Source organism: Silene latifolia, chromosome 11 (genome assembly GCF_048544455.1).
Source record: "Silene latifolia isolate original U9 population chromosome 11, ASM4854445v1, whole genome shotgun sequence".
NCBI lineage: Eukaryota > Viridiplantae > Streptophyta > Magnoliopsida > Caryophyllales > Caryophyllaceae > Silene > Silene latifolia.
The window spans coordinates 186,732,028-186,751,629 of record NC_133536.1 but is presented as its reverse complement, the minus strand read 5'-3'; the positions used below and the strand labels follow the sequence as shown (position 1 = coordinate 186,751,629).

General features: G+C 36.1%; 1 protein-coding gene across 1 annotated transcript; it reads right to left on the bottom strand.

Annotated features, from left to right (window-relative positions):
* Positions 1-8,239: 8,239 nt before the first annotated feature.
* LOC141612162 (uncharacterized) lies at positions 8,240-12,846 on the bottom strand. The gene is made up of 3 exons (XM_074430882.1): positions 12,704-12,846; positions 9,642-12,298; positions 8,240-8,830 (listed from the first exon to the last, which is right to left on the bottom strand). The coding sequence occupies exons 2-3, from the start codon at positions 12,166-12,168 to the stop codon at positions 8,469-8,471; spliced, it is 2,889 nt and encodes a 962-aa protein (XP_074286983.1). The 5' UTR covers positions 12,169-12,298; positions 12,704-12,846; the 3' UTR covers positions 8,240-8,468.
* Between the last annotated feature and the right edge of the window lie 6,756 nt (positions 12,847-19,602).

Sequence of the window (19,602 nt, the reverse complement as noted above, 5' to 3'; positions counted from 1 at the left end):
GCCCGTACAGGTAGAGGGCAAAGGTAAGGCTATTGCGAATAGCTCTACCAAGCCTAAACCTAAGAAGGGTAATCCTCTTAAAGACACTTGTAATTATTGTAATAACAAGGGACATTGGAGGCGTAGTTGCTCAAAATATTTGGATAACATCAAAGCTGGCATTGTGAAGCCAACATCTAATTTCTCAACCGAATCTTTTATGATAGACATAAATTACGCTTCAAATACAACTTGGGTATTAGATACTGATTGTGGTTCTCACTTGTGTAATCACTTACAGGGCCTAAAAAGCGTAAGGAAGCTAAATAAGGGAGACGTTGATCTCGGAATGGGTAACGGGTCTAAAGTAGCCGCCGTTTCAGTAGGAACCTATGTACTTAATTTAGCTTCGGGTTTGCAGTTGTTTCTAAATAATTGTTATTTTGTGCCAACGTTGTCTAGAAATATAATATCAGTATCTGTGTTAGACACAGAAGGTTTTGATTTTGTAATCAAAAACAAGTGTTGTACTTTTTCCCTTAATGGGATTGTATATAGCCAAGCTATTTCAATCAATGGTATTTTTATTGTAGATAATTGCAATGATGTTTATCATTTAGATAATAAAAGACTCAAAACAGGTGATCCCGATCTCTCTTATTTATGGCATTGTCGATTAGGACATATCAACGAGAAGTGCATTAAAATACTAGTGTCGACTGGTATAATTAAATCTTTTGATTTTGAATCATTTGGCATATGCGAATCTTGTTTTCTTGGCAAGATGACTCGTGCACCTTTTCTAGAAAAAGGATCTCGAGCTAGTGAGTTGTTGGGTTTGATACACACTGATGTATGTGGTCCAATGACTATCACTGCTAGAGGTAATTATGACTATTTCATTACTTTCACCGATGACATGGGTAGATATGGGTATGTCTACTTAATGAGGTATAAAAGTGAAGCTTTTGACAAGTTCAAAGAGTTTCAGAATGAAGTAGAAAACCAATTAAATAAGAACATTAAAACATTACGATCAGATCGTGGTGAGGAATATTTAAGCAATGACTTTAGATATCACCTTAAAGACTGCGGTATTGTATCTCAGATAACTCCTTCTGGCACACCACAACTTAATGGTGTGGCTGAAAGGAGGAATCGAACTTTATTAGATATGGTCCGATCAATGATGAATCAAACTGAGTTACCTAAGTCATTTTGGGGATTTGCCATTTTATCTGCTATACGCTCACTTAATCAAAGTCCCACTAAAGCAACTGACAAAACTCCATATGAGATATGGAAAGGGAAGGTCCCGAATTTGCGATACATGAAAGTATGGGGTTGTGATGCTTATGTCAAGAGCAAGTCTGACGATAAGCTTGCACCTCGTTCTGATAAATGTATTTTTGTAGGCTACCCTAAGGAAACTTGTGGATATTACTTCTACAATAGTAACGAGAATAAAGTGTTTGTGGCTCGTGAAGCTGTCTTTCTAGAAAAAATAGTTTATTTCTAGAAGACAGAGTGGGAGAAAATTTGAACTTGCTGAAGTTCAAGAGGCACAAACTGAAATGACAGTACAGGAAGATGTTCCTTCTACGTCTGAATCGGTTCCTTCTGAACCTAGGAGGTCAGAAAGGGTGAGTCACCAGCCTGATAGATACCTTGGTGTTATCGAAGAAGATGGTGACTATGAGGTTTTGCTTTAGAAAGTGATGAACCTAAGACCTACAAAGCAGCTATTACTAGTTCTGACTCTAAGCTATGGCTCGAGGCCATGCAATCCGAAATGGATTCCATGTACGATAATCAGGTATAGGACCTGGTTGACTTACCTAAAGATGTTCGACCTCTTCAGTGTAATTGGATATTTAAGATTAAAATCGGCATGGATGGACATAAAGATGTCTACAAAGCTAGATTGGTGGCAAAATGTTTCACTCAAGTTCATGGTTTACACTATGATGAAACTTTTGCACCAGTTGCTATGCTTAGATCTGTTCGGATAATATTAGCGATTGCTGCATTTCATGATTATGAGATATGGCAAATGGATGTCAAAACCGCCTTCCTGAACGGGTTTCTGGAAGAGGAAGTGTTTATGACACAACCTGAAGGTTTTGTGGATCCTAAAAATCCTAACAAAGTATGCAAACTTAAGAAATCCATTTATGGTCTTAAGCAAGCTTCTAGGAGTTAGAATCATCGTTTTGATCATGTTATAAAACAGAATGGTTTTTCTCGAAGTGTTGAGTAACCACGTTTATACATGAAGTTTAGTGGGAGTAGAGTTGTCTTCTTACTTTTATATGTGGACGACATATTACTCATTGGGAATGATGTAGATATGCTTGCTTCTGTCAAGAAGTGGTTAGGAAATCACTTCCAAATGAAAGATTTGGGAGAAGCTCAGCGCATCTTGGGTATCCGGATCTATAGGGATAGATCTAAAAGGATATTAGCTTTGAGTCAAGAAGCCTATATCGATAAGATTCTTGACCGATTCAATATGAAAAACTCCAAGAGAGGTTTTCTACCTATAGGCAGTGGGATTACTTTGAGTAAGTCACAGTGTCCTATTGAGCCTAAGGATATTGAACGCATGAAATCGATTTCCTATGCTTCCGCTGTTGGATCGATCATGTATGCTATGATGTGTTCTCGTCCTGACGTCTCGTATGCTTTGAGTATGACGAGTCATTTTCAGAAAAATCCAGGTGAGAGTCACTGGATAACCGTCAAGAATATTCTTAAGTACTTCAGAAGGACTAAGGATTCATTCTTAGTATTTGGAGGAGAATCTGAATTACGTATAAGAGGTTATACGGATGCCAGTTTCCAAACCGATAGAGATGATTTGAAATCCCAGGCTGGTTTTGTCTTTTTGTTGAACGGAGGGGCGGTTTGCTAGGGAAGTTTTAAGGAGTCTGTGACTGCTGATTCCACAACGAAAGTTGAGTACATTGCACCCTACGAAGCGCAAAGGAAGGAAATTACGATCAGATGGTTGGGACGCTGACAACATCGCTGATCCTTTAACCAAGTCATTGTCTCAAGCTAAACATGATAGTCATGTAGTTTCTATGGGATTGAGACGAATGCCAGAACTGTTGTAAATTATACGATATGTAATAATTTAGATATTGTATTTATTTTTTCATATATGATAATTACATTTATCGTTGTATTAAGTTTTTATATCTGAATTTAAATACTTTGTTTTGTCCAAATAGGTTGTAGTGACAACGTCGAACCCTATTAAAGTGAACTGGATTAACATTGTATTTTTTTCCCTAGTTACTTAATGAGGTGACGTCTCAGAGTGAATAGATTGTAAGGTGATAGATGACAAGTTCAACTGTCATATGGCCATTGAGATGGCTGGTCGATTACATAGGCAGATTGTGAGACGATTTGTCGGACAGTTACCGTTTATAGAGTCCTTAGTTGCTAGGTCGTGGCGAGGATTTCTATTTATTCGTTCGAGTCAATTCTTTAGACTAGTGACTATTTGTTTGAGTGCGTGCGGTTTTCCGGTGGCTTAGGTTTTTGTTCTAGGTCGCGCCGTAAAAGGAGGCCAATGAACATTTACGGGTCATTGTGATCTGTTTCGAACGAAGAAAATAGGTCAACGGGATTGTCCATTTATGTCATATTTTATCTCAAGGCCACTCGAGGAGAGGTGACTGGAAATGCGTGACCACGCTCGGATTAGATCTACAGTAGATTATTCGGTCAGACAGTCATTCTCCGGATCGAGGAAACCACTTTATGATATGATCACGTGCAAGAACGATCTGAAAGACATCTTGCATTGAGTGGGAGATATTATTGGACAAGAGAATTAGTAGTGCACACTTGTGTCGGACAAGTGGGAGATTTTTGGAGTAGTGTCCTCTACAATAAGTGCGTTTACATATTAAATCTCGTGCAAGGAATATAAGGGACTTATTTTATATATTTATCAGTTGATCAACGTTAATCAGTAACGCTCGACTGACTAGAGTTTGACGTTACTGTCGTGTGACGGCGGTGATCAACTGACCCCTTTAGGTCACACCTATAGGATGACGCCCAAATTGAATGAATTAATTGTTTGTATGAGTTCCGAGATAATTAATTTCTTGTATTATCTGACTTTTAATTAGTCGTATGAATGTATTATTTGATGACGGGTTACGAACTCGGGATAAGAGGATTTATTATTTAATTATGTGATAATTAATTAATAAATAAAAAATTAGAATTTATGAGTTAATTGTTAATTAATTAATTTTATACGATATGTGTATAAGTTTTGAGGTGGAGATAATTAGCTATTTAAATTTACAAGAGGTTGTAAAATTAGCTAATAAAGGTTTATAAGATACATTTTATATTGATAAAATGGTCCAATAATTACTTAATGGTTAAGTGGCTATTAGTTATTAATTTTTATTATTTAATTGTTAAATAATCAAATTAATTTTTAATTATGTCAGATAATTAAATATAAGACTTATAAGCATTTGTGGGGCAAATGTCGAAAATCGAAATGGACCCGGAGGGGACCATTTGGACAGGTTTTTACACCTACTAATACACTCATTGCGAGTGGAAAAAGTAGGCAACTGCCACTAGTATTTGTATGTGAATTGTTTACATTTGCATGCCTATAAATACCCAAGTCATTCCATAATTTCTAAGGTTGAGAATTTGAAGAAAAATTGGTCTTTATGTGCTTGTTGTGGATGGTTCATATACACCATCAATAGACCATACTTTTCTTCTTATTTTGTTCATCCTTTTATAAAAAAACACATATAAAAGTAGACTAATAATATTGTCAAGGTAATAATATTAATTAGTATATCAAATATACATAGATACATAATACTAAAATAATATCTAGTTAATATTATTTGTAGTAAGCTTTGGGTGAACTCTTGGGCGCATCTTAAAGGAGATCATCTTCTTGATGGTTTGGTAATATTGGAGGATCATCCATTCAAAATAAGATTAAGAACTACTTAGGTAGGAGACCTAGTAGTGCCCATTTTGCCTAACAACCGATGTAAGGAATTTTCATCTTATAAACCCTTATTAGCTAATATTAAAACCTCTTGTAAATTTAAATAACTAATTATCTCCACTTCAAAACTTATTCACATATCGTATAAAATTAATTAATTAAAAATTAATTAATAAATTCTATTTATTTATTTATTAATTAATTATCACATAATTAAATAATAAATCCTCTTATCCCGAGTTCGTAACCCGTCATCAAATAATACATTCACACGACTAATTAAAAGTCAGATAATACAAGGAATTAATTATCTCGTATCTCATACAAATAATTAATTCATTCAGTTTGGGCGTCATCCTATAGGTGTGAACTAAAGGGATCAGTTGATCACCGCCGTCACACGACAATAACGTCAAACTCTAGTCAGCTGAGCGTTACTGATTAACGTTGATCAACTGACAAATATATAAAATAAGTCCCTTATATTCCTTGCACGAGATTTAATATGTAAACGCACTTATTGTGGAGGACACTACTCCAACATACAGGTCATTCATAACGCAAAGAGAAAGTAGAGCACACCAAGCGTATGGGGCAACTTGACACACGACCAGGTTATTGAAGCAAAGGAAATCTTGAATTAATTTTGGAAAAGGAAACCTTAACCCCAAAAGGAAGGGGTAATAGTACAAACAAGTCCATCCAGGCCTCCGGAAATCGGCTCTCTGACCCGGAAGTGGGACATGCACCATCACATCATCAGAAAACCCGAACCATTCCCTAATCAAGACAAGGTCGGCCGCCTCAAAGTTGGAATCACAGGAATGGGTCGGGGTAAGAATAGAGGTAGAAGGAAACGGGTTATGTAAATCGGGATTAAAACTCGAAACAAAGGTACTAGAAGATCGAGTATTTTTTCGAGCCATTGCAAAAATAGAGAAGAAAGCGAAAGTACCTGATAGAGGACGGAGGTCTTGGAAGATGGAGAAGAAAAGGAAAATTTTTGGGAAGTTGAAAAGTAAGGAGTAAGGAGAGTGTGGAAGATTTAAAGGAAAGTTATGGGAAAGTGGGGAGAAGTAGATAAACGGTTGGGAGACTAAATGGGCACAGCAGTTGAGGAATCAGGAAGCACAAAAGACGTGTATAATCGGATCGACGAATTTCGGCGGCTCTAGAGACTGAAATTCCCGCCCAAGCGTAATTGCACAGGAATTTGGGGGCAATTGTTAGAGTCAAAATTTATAATTTTTGTCAAAGGACACATGTCAAGCAATGAGTGATAAATATAAAGGCAAAGAGATTGATTACATGGCAAAAGGAGATCCGTTGGATCAAGCAAAGAAGCACACGATAAAAAAAGAGTGAATTAATAGTCAAAAAGGAAAAAGGGCCCACATGGTTGACCCCTAAAAAAAGGGTAACGATTACTGGATGCCAGGAGGCTGTTTCGCGAGGAGCTAGCAGGAGCTAACCCTAAGAATAACAACTATAAAAGGGAAAGCGAACTCAGTCTTGTGGCATCTCATCCCAAGGCTACACACAACAACTAAACAACGTCATCTTCGACCTAAGAGTTATTTCCGTCAATTCCTAAGAGAATCACCATTGTTATTTCCTTACTTGCTAAAATAATTCGATTATAGTGCTAATATTGGCGGGATTCCGACTCCCCCGCGCTTGTTCCCACATTGGGTTTTCCACGTCACCAAATTCCGTTGTGTCAATTTTCTTTTCATTGTCTTTACATTCGTTTGCATCATCGACCTTAAATTCATTCGCAACTATAGATCGATCACTTTGACCTATAAATTAAATCGACTACTCGGTAAATTTTTACCAAAACAGGTGATATAATAATATAATGGACATCACTCAACTTAATTAACATCGGTTCAAAATGTAATGTCTATTAGTAAAAAAGTCCGATGTCTACCACTTTTTTGTAGCAGTGTATGAAAATACAGTTGTTAAGTTTTAGCCTTAAGTCGTACAAACAGAAAGTAATTTAAAATATCAGAACAGGAAGTAAAATCACACAAACATACTCCTATAAAACAAGACAACTAGACAAGATATATATGACCAAAGCTGACCCAGTAGCTTATGATTACACGAAGCTGTAAAATTGTTATGGGCAAGAGTTGAAAAGAGAAAAACATGTGTATGCAAATTGCTGCACTTTTGACCTACCCACTGATAACAGTTATAATAAAGACTTAAAAGAGAATAATGGCAGAATATATCATTTTAAGAATAATGTGAACGAACTTGATGTCCACTATCGCAGTGGAACACTACTCCATAGCATTACATTCCTATCTTACGTAACTTGCATGAATTTAGAACTTGCATGCGCAACATATATATTGCATGGAGTTTTTCATTTCTTATACAAAAATGAAATAGCTTACCTAGTGGTAGAGATTAGTAATGTGGCCGATGATAGGGTGCATATATATTTCAAGTGTCCACATTTCTTTTTGGGGTCGAATAAATTAAAATGAAAAATAAATCAAAATGTTTTGTAAGACATAATGAATCTCTTTATTTCTTTTAGAATATAAAAAGGATTACATTCCGTAAGAACTTGAGCCAATTTCTTAAATCTAAAGAAATCCGTTGGAAAATTGAATCGATTTAATTCAAATCATGTAAATTAGAGAATACAAGATATTTTTTTTTTCTTTCACGTCAATGTTATTACACTTAATATTTATTCAAATACAATTATGGAAACATATTATTATTCTCGCTGAATGTATATTATTTTACACACAGCTAGTCTTGCATAAGACGACACTTAAAGTTTGTTCAGAGAGAAGCGTGCCCATAGTAATGTCAACTAACGCTTAGCAAAAAAATTCATGATCTATACACTTTTATTTGATACACCTACTTAAAGAAACGGTAGAAATATAACATATACTCGTAAGTGATCTATCGAGATCATTGGACTAGGTAAACAAATAAAAATCATTATACAAGATGATTGAATATGTACAATATTATTTTAAACCATTCAAGTAAATTCCAAAATCAATTGAATATCAGTTGGATATTCGCTTCCGAATCCGATTATTCTTGGATATTTGAAACATTGACTGTCCGAAATTTTTGTATTATCGTATTTGGATATTTGATTTCCTGAATTTCCACTATGATAAATCCGATCCAAACTAACACTTTTGATCATATATCCTACCCGTGATCCACCTTAATGTCGATCAACTACATAATGGACCATGGTAATTGTAACAATTCAATGATAAATCTTTTCTTACAAAATCTTACACGCAAAAATTGTGACAATAACCTTAGCTATTTATACTAATGAACATGTTATATTAAGCCTACCCTTTTTCTAATTCAAATATTCAGCCTAATTAATTAAACAAGCAAAAGATAAAACAAAAACAGAACCCAAAAACTAATAGTTGATGACTCCAAAACATTGAAACAATCTCCACACCAAGAATTACTTAGAAATTTCCATGCCTAGACCACAACTTCTAGTTCTAACAAGAGAGCACTCCAATGCTTTGAGTAAATCACTAGAACAAGGCCTAGCAATAGGATCACTAGCCGTGCATTGTAGGGCCATATTCATAGTCTCAACAATTTCATTATGGTTATTATCCAACCTCATTTCTTTGATCACCGGATCGATCCACGCGTCGAGATGGCAGTCGGAATAGCAGTATTGGGCCCACTCAACGATTCCGCCTTGGACCCCCAACTCGGAATCCGTGGGCCCTTTTCCGGTCAGGAGCTCAATTAGAATTAGGCCAAATCCATAGATGTCATTCTTGTCAGTCATCTCCTTAGCCTCTTTTGTTTCTGCCAAAACAAATGATTAATCCATTAAGTAAATTAGTGACTTTATCATATTATGAGACACATAAGCATGGGGATAATGGTAAAGATTTACTTGTGTTCCTACTTTAACAGACTAAATAATTACAATAAATTAAGGTAAAATTAGGCAGCAATGAGGTACAATATACTTAACATGCAAGATGCAATGAGCTGTTAAATGGGGTCTTTGCTTTAGGGAACTGTACTGTATTAGTTCCTTAAATTGTGACTTCATGTTTATGGCAACAAGTTTAATTTAATTTTCTTTAAAAGCTGCAATTTTTTGCTTCTTCTTTCTTGCTTCTTCTTTCTCATACAATATGATGCATGTCACATGAACTAGTTTCTTAAGTTTTACATAAAAAGCCGGTTTACTACCAATTCAGCTAACTTAGTTGATAAAGTTATTGAGACTACCTATTCATGATAACCTGGTTTCAAAACTTATTATAACTAAAATTGAACTATATAGTTTCGTTCACGCAAACGAAGTTTTCAATTATCATCTTGGTCTAGTAACCTAGTGGCCTGAATTAAGGAATTGTGTATGTAAGGTTGCATATTCGATCTTCCGTTCCATTTAATTGTACCCGGATTTGAATTATGATCAAAGTAACTCAAGACCACATGCATATTTCTTAGAGGATTTATCAAGATATAATATATATAATACTTCAAACTAATTAATTAGCTCTACATTAAATTAGTACTATAAAGTTAAATTATCATGCACAAAATCAATATCATATGTAGAAAATAATTCATAGAAATTAAATATTTTTGGGTGCATTACCTGGAGCAACATATGGAGAAGACAAGAAACTCTTGGGTCGTTCTAGGCTAAACAACCCACCAACACCCAACTTAAGCCTTGCCTCGCCGTCATCACCACCGATAAGAACTCTCTCCGGCGACATTTCACCAACCAATATAGGCGGCGAGCAGTTATAGTGCAAGAACTTTAGTGCCCTAGCAATGCCAATTGCAATCTTTCTTCTACTCCCCCAACTCAAACCATGTATTATTTCACTTAAACATTTCCCTTCCAATCTCTCATATATCAAAAATCCACCTTTTTCACCCTTACAAGCCCCTAGAAGTTTCACTATATTATTATGCCTAATTTTTCCAAGCTCCATGACCTCTTCCCAAATATTATTCACACTCAATTCTTCCACAATAAAATCCATATTATCATCATCATCATTATCATTCTTCATAGTTTTGTAATTCTTACTTAATATAATATCTTGGATTTTATTGGAAATTAACTTGGATGACTTATGATCAAAATATTGGACCTCCCATAGTCCATCCTCATTTTCCACTCTTTGCACATGTAACAAACATTGATCTCTCCTCCTTCTAACATACAAAACCACCCAAACAATAAAACTTGCGACAACCATTATCGCGAGACCAATTGAGGCACCTAAACCCCACCAAAACGCGGTGGTAGTGGGGCCCTTCATCGTCTCTTGACATGGTGGCAAGCCACTAGTCAAGTGGTACCCATCACAAAGTTTATTCCCCGCCACGTCACTCAAGTTAATGGCTAGAAATGCACCATTGGATGGTAGTACACCATACAAATGATTATGTGACACATTGACCTCAACCAAAGAGTCAACTGAACCCAAATTTCGTGGTATCTCACCGGAAAGTTGGTTGTCGGACAAGTCAAGTTGGCCTAACACCGGCATTTGGCCCAAACCATAAGGGATTGGACCAATAAGCCTATTATGGCTAACGTCTAGGGTTACTAACTTTTTACATAAAGACAATTCCCTAGGAATTACCCCAGTAATTTGATTCCAACCAAGATGTAAATCCATCAATTCTGACAGATTACCATAACTAGGTGGAATAATTCCAGAGAATTTATTTTCTGACAAGTCCAAGTTCTCAAGCTTTACACTAGTTGATATATCAGGCAATCCACCAACAAATTTGTTCTTTGCTAAGTTCAACATTTGAAGAGATGGCATGTTCCAAGAACCATGATCAATGTTTCTTGAAAGATTATTACTCGAAACGTCGAGGAAGTAAATATTCTTCAAGTTGATGAATTCCCTAGGGAATCCCCCGGAAAGGGCATTCTTTTGAAGCCGAACACGCTCGAGGGTATTACATTTGCCTAAGCTAGATGGGATTTCTCCTTCAAGAGAATTGGAAAAGAGGATAAGCTTGGAAAGTGCTTTTGAGTTACAAAGGGAATTGGGAATTCTCCCTGAAAGGGAATTGGTAGAAAGGTCTAGGATTGTTAGGTTATTGGTTTTACCAAGGTCTTGAGGGATTTCACCATGTAGATTGTTTGACCATAGTTGAAGAACTTGAAGTTGAGGTAATAAAGAAATGGAATTTGGGATTTTTCCTGTTAAATTGTTGGAAAAAAGATGGAAAACTTTGAGGTTTTGTAAAAGGGTGAGGTCTTTTGGGATTTCTCCTGTGAAATAGTTATCACTCAAGTCTAAGGACACTAGACTTTGTAGTAAGAAAATTGAGGGTGGTATTGTGCCATTTAACTTGTTTTGGTATAGAAAGAGGTATTGTAGACTTGTAAGATTGCCAAAAGATGTAGGTATTGGTCCACTAAGGTTGTTGTAAACAAGATCAAGATGGTAAAGAGAATTTAACATACCAATCTCATTTGGGATTTTCCCATATAGTTTGTTGTAACCCAAATAAAGCCACTTCAATTTCTTCAAATTCCCCAACTCATGTGGGATTTCACCAATAAGTTGGTTGGATGCCAATGTTAAGTACTCCAAGTTTGTCATGTTTGAAATTGACCTCGGGATTTGTCCCGTCAGGGTATTCCCACCAAGGTCAAGATACCTCAGCATCAGCCAACCTATGTTTTCTGGGATTACCCCGGAAATCATGTTGTTGGACAAGTCCAAAGTCTTGAGTCCCGAGCCCAGTATTGGGCTTGGGACTCGACCAGTTAGGTTGTTGTTGCTGAGGTTGAGCTTTTGCAATGAAAGGCAAGCAAATACCCCATCTGGGATTTTCCCATGAAGTTGGTTGCTAGAAAGGTCAAGTGACTCCACCTTAGAAAGACGAAAGAGCGAGGTGGAGATTTCCCCGGAGATGTTCATGTTAGAAATATTGATTTCTTGAACATGGGTTTTTGAAGGTGAACAAGTAATACCATTCCAATTGCAAAGTGGGGTGGAGGTGTTCCAATTGGAAAGGGAATTTGTAGGATCTTTTATTGAAGCCTTAAATGATAAGAGATGGTTTATTTCATTGCCATAGGATAGTTGAAAGGCCAAGGAAATGAGTATGAAAATGTGCATTTGAGCTTCTTTCATCATCTTCTTGATTACTTTGGACGTAGGGGAATATAATGAGCCTTAGGGAGGATATAAAGGAGATAATTATAGAGGCTTCAATTCAAGTGAGTGAGATTATTATGAGTAGCATTCTTTTAAGCCGTCCTTTGATCTGAAAAATAAAGAAGATGCACGAATTATATTATGAGCATCACCAAATCACTCATATAAAGTTTGTCATGTGAATAATGAAAAGTAAAAGCTTATGAATATTATTGCATGCATGATTAATAGTAAACTATTTCTAAGAGTAAATTGTAAAAGAGGGGCCTAGATACATACCATTGTGCCCATCCCTTACGTCTTGTATCAAAAGAATGTCGATACATACCACTAGAGTTCGAACGAATTTACATGGTGTATCGAGATTACAGATAAGCGTATTTTATTTAAGACTGTTGTATTTTTCGTGTCTTTAATTAGAGACTTATAATTAAGATAGATTATCAAATCCTCGTCAACTATCTTAGCGTACATGACATCAAAATCATCGAGTTTATATAAAATGAACATGTACCTCACAATTCCAGCTGACTTCCGAGTAGATATATAAATTCTCTACGAGATTACAATAACTAAGTATGTCGAAATCCTTGCAACTTTAATGATATTTCCTTAAAATAAAATGGAGTTACTATTGAGATTATTGAGATGTTGAGGGAAGTTCAAATACACAAATGACAAATATATAGGAGTATAATTAACGGTAAAATTAATGGTAGGGCAAAGAAAGCAGAATTATTGGTTGGGCCGGATGTTAGGAAAAAGCCCATGTTGATATTGTCGGATTGAGATTGCTCGAAATTTCTCTTTTGACTCAACTTTGGATAAAAATGGTGATGATAGGTTAATTTATACTATAACTTTTTTTTTTATTATTTGTTTGGCCCCAAGAAACGTTGAAAAGAAATTCAAAGGATTGGAAAGTATGCTCAGTAAATTGATAGCTTTAGTTTTGTTTGTGTGCTATGATATTATATGTTAAGATTGTAAATGTATAGCTTCGTAAAAGTAGTAAATAAAAGTATAGTCTCACTGATCTTTTGCTAGCTATGCTACTTGTCTTTTGAATCATCCAGCCATGCAGAAAAAAGGATTTTAAGTACAGTAAAAGTCTACTAAAATTTGAAGATTTGGACCATTTCCTTTAGATGATCTTTAGATGAACAATGTCATTCAAGTAATTATTTTATCGAAAGTTGTTCATCTATTGAAACCGTAGTTATACGCTAGTTTTTTTGGGCACGGACGTTATGATTCGCAATATCTACAACTCTACAAGGCTAACAAGTAATAACTCCCAAAACCATTGAAAAGTTTGAGGAGTTGTAGAGTGACAAGAACAACAAGCACTTACACCATAAAAACCTATAACTGAAAGGCGGAATGTAAGCTAACGAAGCTTACCTTTAGGGTAAAAGACTCTCTTTTACAATTATAAGTCAACAGACCAAGAAGCAGATAAGTAGGAATTAAAGTTATACATTACTCTTTTTTCGTATAGATTTCAATGTATTTTTCTTTCAAGTTAGACTAATAAACGAAAAATAATCAAAATGAGAAATATAGTAATTATAGTTGAAAATAAGTAGGGTTGGTAAAGCGTTAAAGGCTTAGTTCATAGCACAACAAAACATGAGAATTGTTTGAAAGATTGGTCGTTTTCATTCAATTTTTCCACCACATAATGACATAACGTACATTATTGACCATCTTGGATTCTTTTTCAGATTTGAGAAGGATAAAAGAGAAATTACGAGTACATATACAATCATACAAAAAGGACTCGATAGATAGGTAGACATGCGAAAGAGGAAGCTAAGTAGAGGTAATGGGTATATAGTAGGAAAAAGTTAAAAGAGAAGTATATGGAAAAGCAAAGGAATAAAAAGGAAAAGTGAAAGCTCTTTTTGTTTTATTTTTTTCACAAATTCTCATTGAAGACATGACATATCCGTCACAAGCTGAAGACGGATACCATTTTACCTCACAATGTACCCACTTTTTCTCTCTCTGCAACACTATTCATGTGGTCCCCTTTCTCCACTAACCCATTTTGTTACCATTTTATCTCACAAAATATCCGTCACAAATGGTAACCCGTCACAAGGGAGACCAATTGTATTTTTTTTGGTAACGAGAGAACCCGCAGCGGCTATCTTTGGTGTGCACTGGGTAAACCCGCGGGTGTAAGTGATAGCCTGCAAACCACGTATACCAGGTAAACCATCCGAGGGTGACAGGCTCGAAGTCTATTAGCGCATGGACTCAGGCCAAGAATGCTCCACAAGATTTTGCTCTAGGGGAGGCTTGAACCTGGGTCTCCTGGGAATTTCACCCAAGTTTTAACCACTAGACTCCATCCTTGCGGGCCTCGTTTTTTTTGAGAAAATATCATTATCATTAATAAAAAGTCATACGACATTTACAACATATGCCAAGCTCAATCGGATACAAATCGATTACAACCATAGGGAATAAATTCTTGTTCAAAGAATGAAACACTGCAACAGAGTCTCAATCATCGATTCGCCGCAAAAGGCTTTCATCCATAAGAGGGTCTCCGAATCTTCCTTGACGAGTATCCATTTCTTCTGACGTGATTGATTGTAGCCATGAATCGGGCAAAATATGTAAAACCATATAATGATCTATAACAACGTTAATCTTCTGCTGACTTATTAGAAAACTGCAAACGAACCAGAAAACGAAAGCTCTCAAACTGAAAGAAGGACACCACCGATAGACGGGGACAAAGCCCTCATAAAGAGAGACGAAACAAAAACGAAAGCGGAAATTAAACAAAAACATAAAGGAAACAAAGCGGAACACAGGAGAAAAAAACGGAAGCCACCGCCTCCCTACCAACCCACAACACTGCCAGATCCAAGCACCACCCTGCCACACCACCTCAACAAACTCGTCCGATAAGACCCGAACAACCCACATACACCACACAGACCGAGAGGAATGGGCAGACCCGTACGATCCAGAACCGGGTGTGGGTAAGAAAGGGGAGGAGGGTTAATCGGAAGAGAGGAGACGGGTCGCCGGAGAAAGGTCTTGAGAGACCCTATCCCCGGCGACATTGTATGGGGTTGATGGGTGGCGGTGGGAGGAAGGAGGAGAACGGCGGCAGCAAAGGGGGAGGATTTAGAGTTTTGTTTTTTTAGAGAGAAGGGGGAGAGAAAACTAAAGAGAGACTTTTTTAGAGAGTTTCGTTTTATTCAAATCTTTTATTTTGCTATCAAGTGCAATAAATATCATATCTTCCATTTCATTTAATTCTATTTATTTGATTAAAATATAACTCACATATATTCAACAAATGTTTAGAAATGATTGAAATGGATGAAGTACTATAGCTTAACTTATTGAGACCTTGTTGTTGAACCATTTATGTTGATGATGATAAGTCCTTAATCATTCATTTTCCTCTTCACTAATGCTTGTTGGCTAGACATGAAATGTGACCGATTTGTAAGGATGAAAATTATTCATGGAAGAAGCTTGAAGAATTGTTCGAGTCTTACTCCTTAAAGTCTAGAATATGTAAAGGTGGAGAATCTGAGCATAACTCGATATATCTATTCTGAACAGGTTCTAGGACTGTTCAGTTCAGATTGTTTCATGGAAACATGCTGGGATATTTTTCTGAATTTCCAATGAGATTTTTGAATAAAATATTTTGTGAACAATATTGTTTTAACAGAATATCCTTGCTGAATAATCTTCCCTGATATTTTGAGAAGCTTGGAGAAAAAAATTATGAAAGTTATTTGGCAAAGAATAATTCAAAGATATTTTTTGAAGATATTGTTTGTAAATATTTTGTAATACTCCGCATTTCTATGCAGTGGCACTCGGTTGAGTAGGGTGGTCACTCGACCGAGTGCGTCCTCCTAGGACGAGTGTTTTGATCGAGTGGATGTTTTGGTGAAGTTGAGAGTTTTCGAGGCTGCTGGCATTGGCATTGGTGCACTCGGTCGAGTACACTACGCCAAATAATAGGTGCAACAACAGTTAGATAAGGTGATATACCGTTGTAATACAAAATAAGGAACCGTTATTACATCGACCGTTGTTATTTTGTGACCACGGTTGTTAAAAAGGCGGAGCCGTTATGAAATGTAAATAACGGGTTCAAATAACCGTAATACAATATTAAGAACGGTTTAAAAACCGTTGTCTATAATATTGAAACCGTGGTAGTATTAGTCTGAATGCTCTACGGAAACCTATGACAACGGTTTTAGTGAAACACAACCGCTGTAAAATAGTAAATATGACAACGGTTTATGCTTATTAAACCGTTTTAAATGTCATGAATTCGACAATGGTTTATGCTTATTAAACCGTTATATTATGGATGAATATGTCAACGGGTTTCTATTTAAATGCGACCGTTTTCAATAAATTTATTGACCACGGTTTTATTTTTAACCGTAATCTAATTTATAAATATTTTTTAAAAAAAATTGTTTTAGCAGGTTCCAGCAGTTGCTGAAAAGCTAATTTTTGCAGTAGCAGGTTCCACTGAAATGCTACTGCAAAATATCATTTCAACAGCTGCGCATTGCAAAATTTCAATCCTGCAATATCAGAATATTACACAGATTGATCTATTCAACTCAACATCAAAATATTATAAACATGGTAACCAAAACTAATTACATATGACTCTCTATACACACATACATAATGAGCAGACTATTTGCCATCCGCTAATGAAAAAAAATAAGTGGCTCACTTATTTCTCATGTCGGCGATGTCTTCCTTCGAATAGGTTGGGTCTTTTTTTTTGGTGAAATGTGAGAAATTATATAAATTATAAAAATGTTAATTACATGTGGTTATATGGTGATCATACACATGAAACAAGATATCATTCTATAAGACGCATTCTAATAAGCCAATCTCTTTCTGCACTTGTCAAAGTTGTTCTCTCTCGGGTTCGAACTCTTGATCTCATCTCCTCCAAGATTTTACCTGCCACAACTTCTGGACAAATCAAAACATTCTCGGTTCTGCCTTTGTTTCTCTGTTGCCATACCTGGTACAAAAGGCCCAACATCATAGCAATTTGTATTCCTCTCTGAAGCACTGTTCCTGTCCTATGCACACACCATGTCATAACATCCCTGACAGGAAATACCCAAGCAGTTTTCTTGTTCAATTCCCTTACAATTCTTCTACTATATAAGCAATCACAAAACAAATGCTCAATGGTTTCAGAGACTAGACCACACAAAGAACATTTGTCCTCAATATCCACCCCAAATCTGGCTAATCTAGCAGCTGTAATCAAAGCCTCGTGAGCAACCAGCCATCCTAAGAATTGGTGCTTAGGTAAAGCCCACCCATTCCAGACTGCCTTAACCCAGTGAACTCTTGGCCTAGTCCCTCTAAACCAGGCATAACAACCAGCTGGAGTAAAACCTCCTGGTTGAACATTCCACTGTCCATTGACATAACCAGCCCTCATTTCATCCTTAACCCTGCAAATTCTCCTTTATACCCAGCTAGAATTTGTACTAGGCTTGTATTCTATCCACTCCTGACCCTTAAGATAGTTACTTTGCACCCAAGCAATGTACCCAAATTGAGTCTCTTTTCATAGATACCCAGTCAACCAACCTTCCTACCATGGCCTTATTCCAATAGGTTGGGTCTTTGTTGTTGATTGAAGGTGGTAACTACAAATCAAAATATACTTAATCAAAATAGACAGAATAAGTGGAATATTACACATAATTAAACCCAAGTTACGTTTGAAATAGTTATTAAAACACACTAATCGGTGACTCTATGTTGATATACTTTCGGGTGATAATCTCCCACATGGACCGACAACAGAAAAAGGCGCATTGTTTGCTGTTTGGTTGTATTAGAAACTATTATATAAATCCCATACAAATATGCTAAATTAGATCAACATCTCGCATAAACATAAATTAAATGATATGAGTAATTATTAAGAATACACTCACTTTTATCGTCGCAAAAGTTGGACTTGATGCTCCAATTGCTTGAAACACACTAATTCATAAATATATACAGTAAATTATAATTAGTATTTGGCTTAGTAATACTGATGGAACATTAAGAGGAGCCTAGTCTTCAAAGGTCATACAATAACAATTGACATTATAACGTAAGGTTGTAAACTTACTCAGTCATCATCTTTACAAATTTCTCATTGGGACTATGTCCGCAAGAGTCAATCCAGTACACTATGCCTTTTTTCACATTGATTGCCGTTAGCAGCCAATGCTTGCTATGAAATATTGAAAATTGAACTGTTGGTTCATATACATACATGTAAGCGTGTTAATAAATGAATAGAACCGTGATTCATTATAATAAAGTACTATACATACTGATTCTCATTGTATGGGGCAAACCATAGGATTTTGGGTGTCATCAACCGTTCAGCAATTTTATCGATGTAGTCTCTGTATTTGTATCCAATCGACTTGTGAGAGAACAATTCAGGTGACACGAATCAGTAGTCATGAGAAACATAGTTCCCCTCAGCGATGTGTGTACACAGGTACCTATTACGTCAAATAGAACGAAGAATGTTATTTTCATTGATGATTTAAATAAACATCACTATTCGTAAAACCAAATGCCAAGTTTTAATTAAAAAACTTACTTCATCCAATTTACAATGTGCATAGCATTTAACTCGTCAAGGTCGAGAAACTGACACAGTGATTCCCCATCCATGAGAAAAGTTGTACCTTCCCCATAAAATCCTCTCCGATCTCAATAATGAGTACTTCCCCGATAGCTGGCTTCCTTTCAGCCAGCTGGTGCAAAGCTACCAACGTTGGAGTATTCAATTTTTGCTTATAATCATTGGTGTGATATCTAGGTTTAAGAGGAACACCAGCGTTGTGTGCTGCAAATGTAGATGGCTTATATCGTAAGTCATCTGATTTAACCCCGGTCTACAATTTAGAAAAAAAAATACATACTTACACGAGACGTCATATATAATTTAAATAACCAAAAAAAAAGGAAAAACTCACAATCTATTTTTCAAATTATAACTACCTCTTGAATTTTGGGTGGAGAGGCAGTCGAATCAGTGACTTTGGGTGTTGACGTTGTAGTTCTAATTTCAACCATAATGGCTTCGTGTAACTCCCGAAAATGTAAAAATTGAAATACTTACTATATGTTAGATAAGGTTACCATAATACATTTAAAGGCGTTCATTATATAAAATGCGTTCGCTTTAGCATAACTACCCCTGAGATGTCAACACTAATGAATGCTTCAGGCCATTGCACAATAGAACCCACGACATCTTGCAAAAGCCAATTATCACTACGTGGTATTATTAGAGTACCATACTCCTATTGGAATATGTGTCCTCCGACAATAATGCGATTACAATTGTTGATC

Bases quoted from the DNA above. Each gene is read 5' to 3' on its own strand.
- LOC141612162 (XM_074430882.1), bottom strand. From the start codon at position 12,168: ATGATGAAAGAAGCTCAAATGCACATTTTCATACTCATTTCCTTGGCC. The intron at 8,831-9,641 runs GTAATGCACCCA...TTGTTTTGGCAG, and splicing joins TTCTCCATATGTTGCTCCAG to AAACAAAAGAGGCTAAGGAG.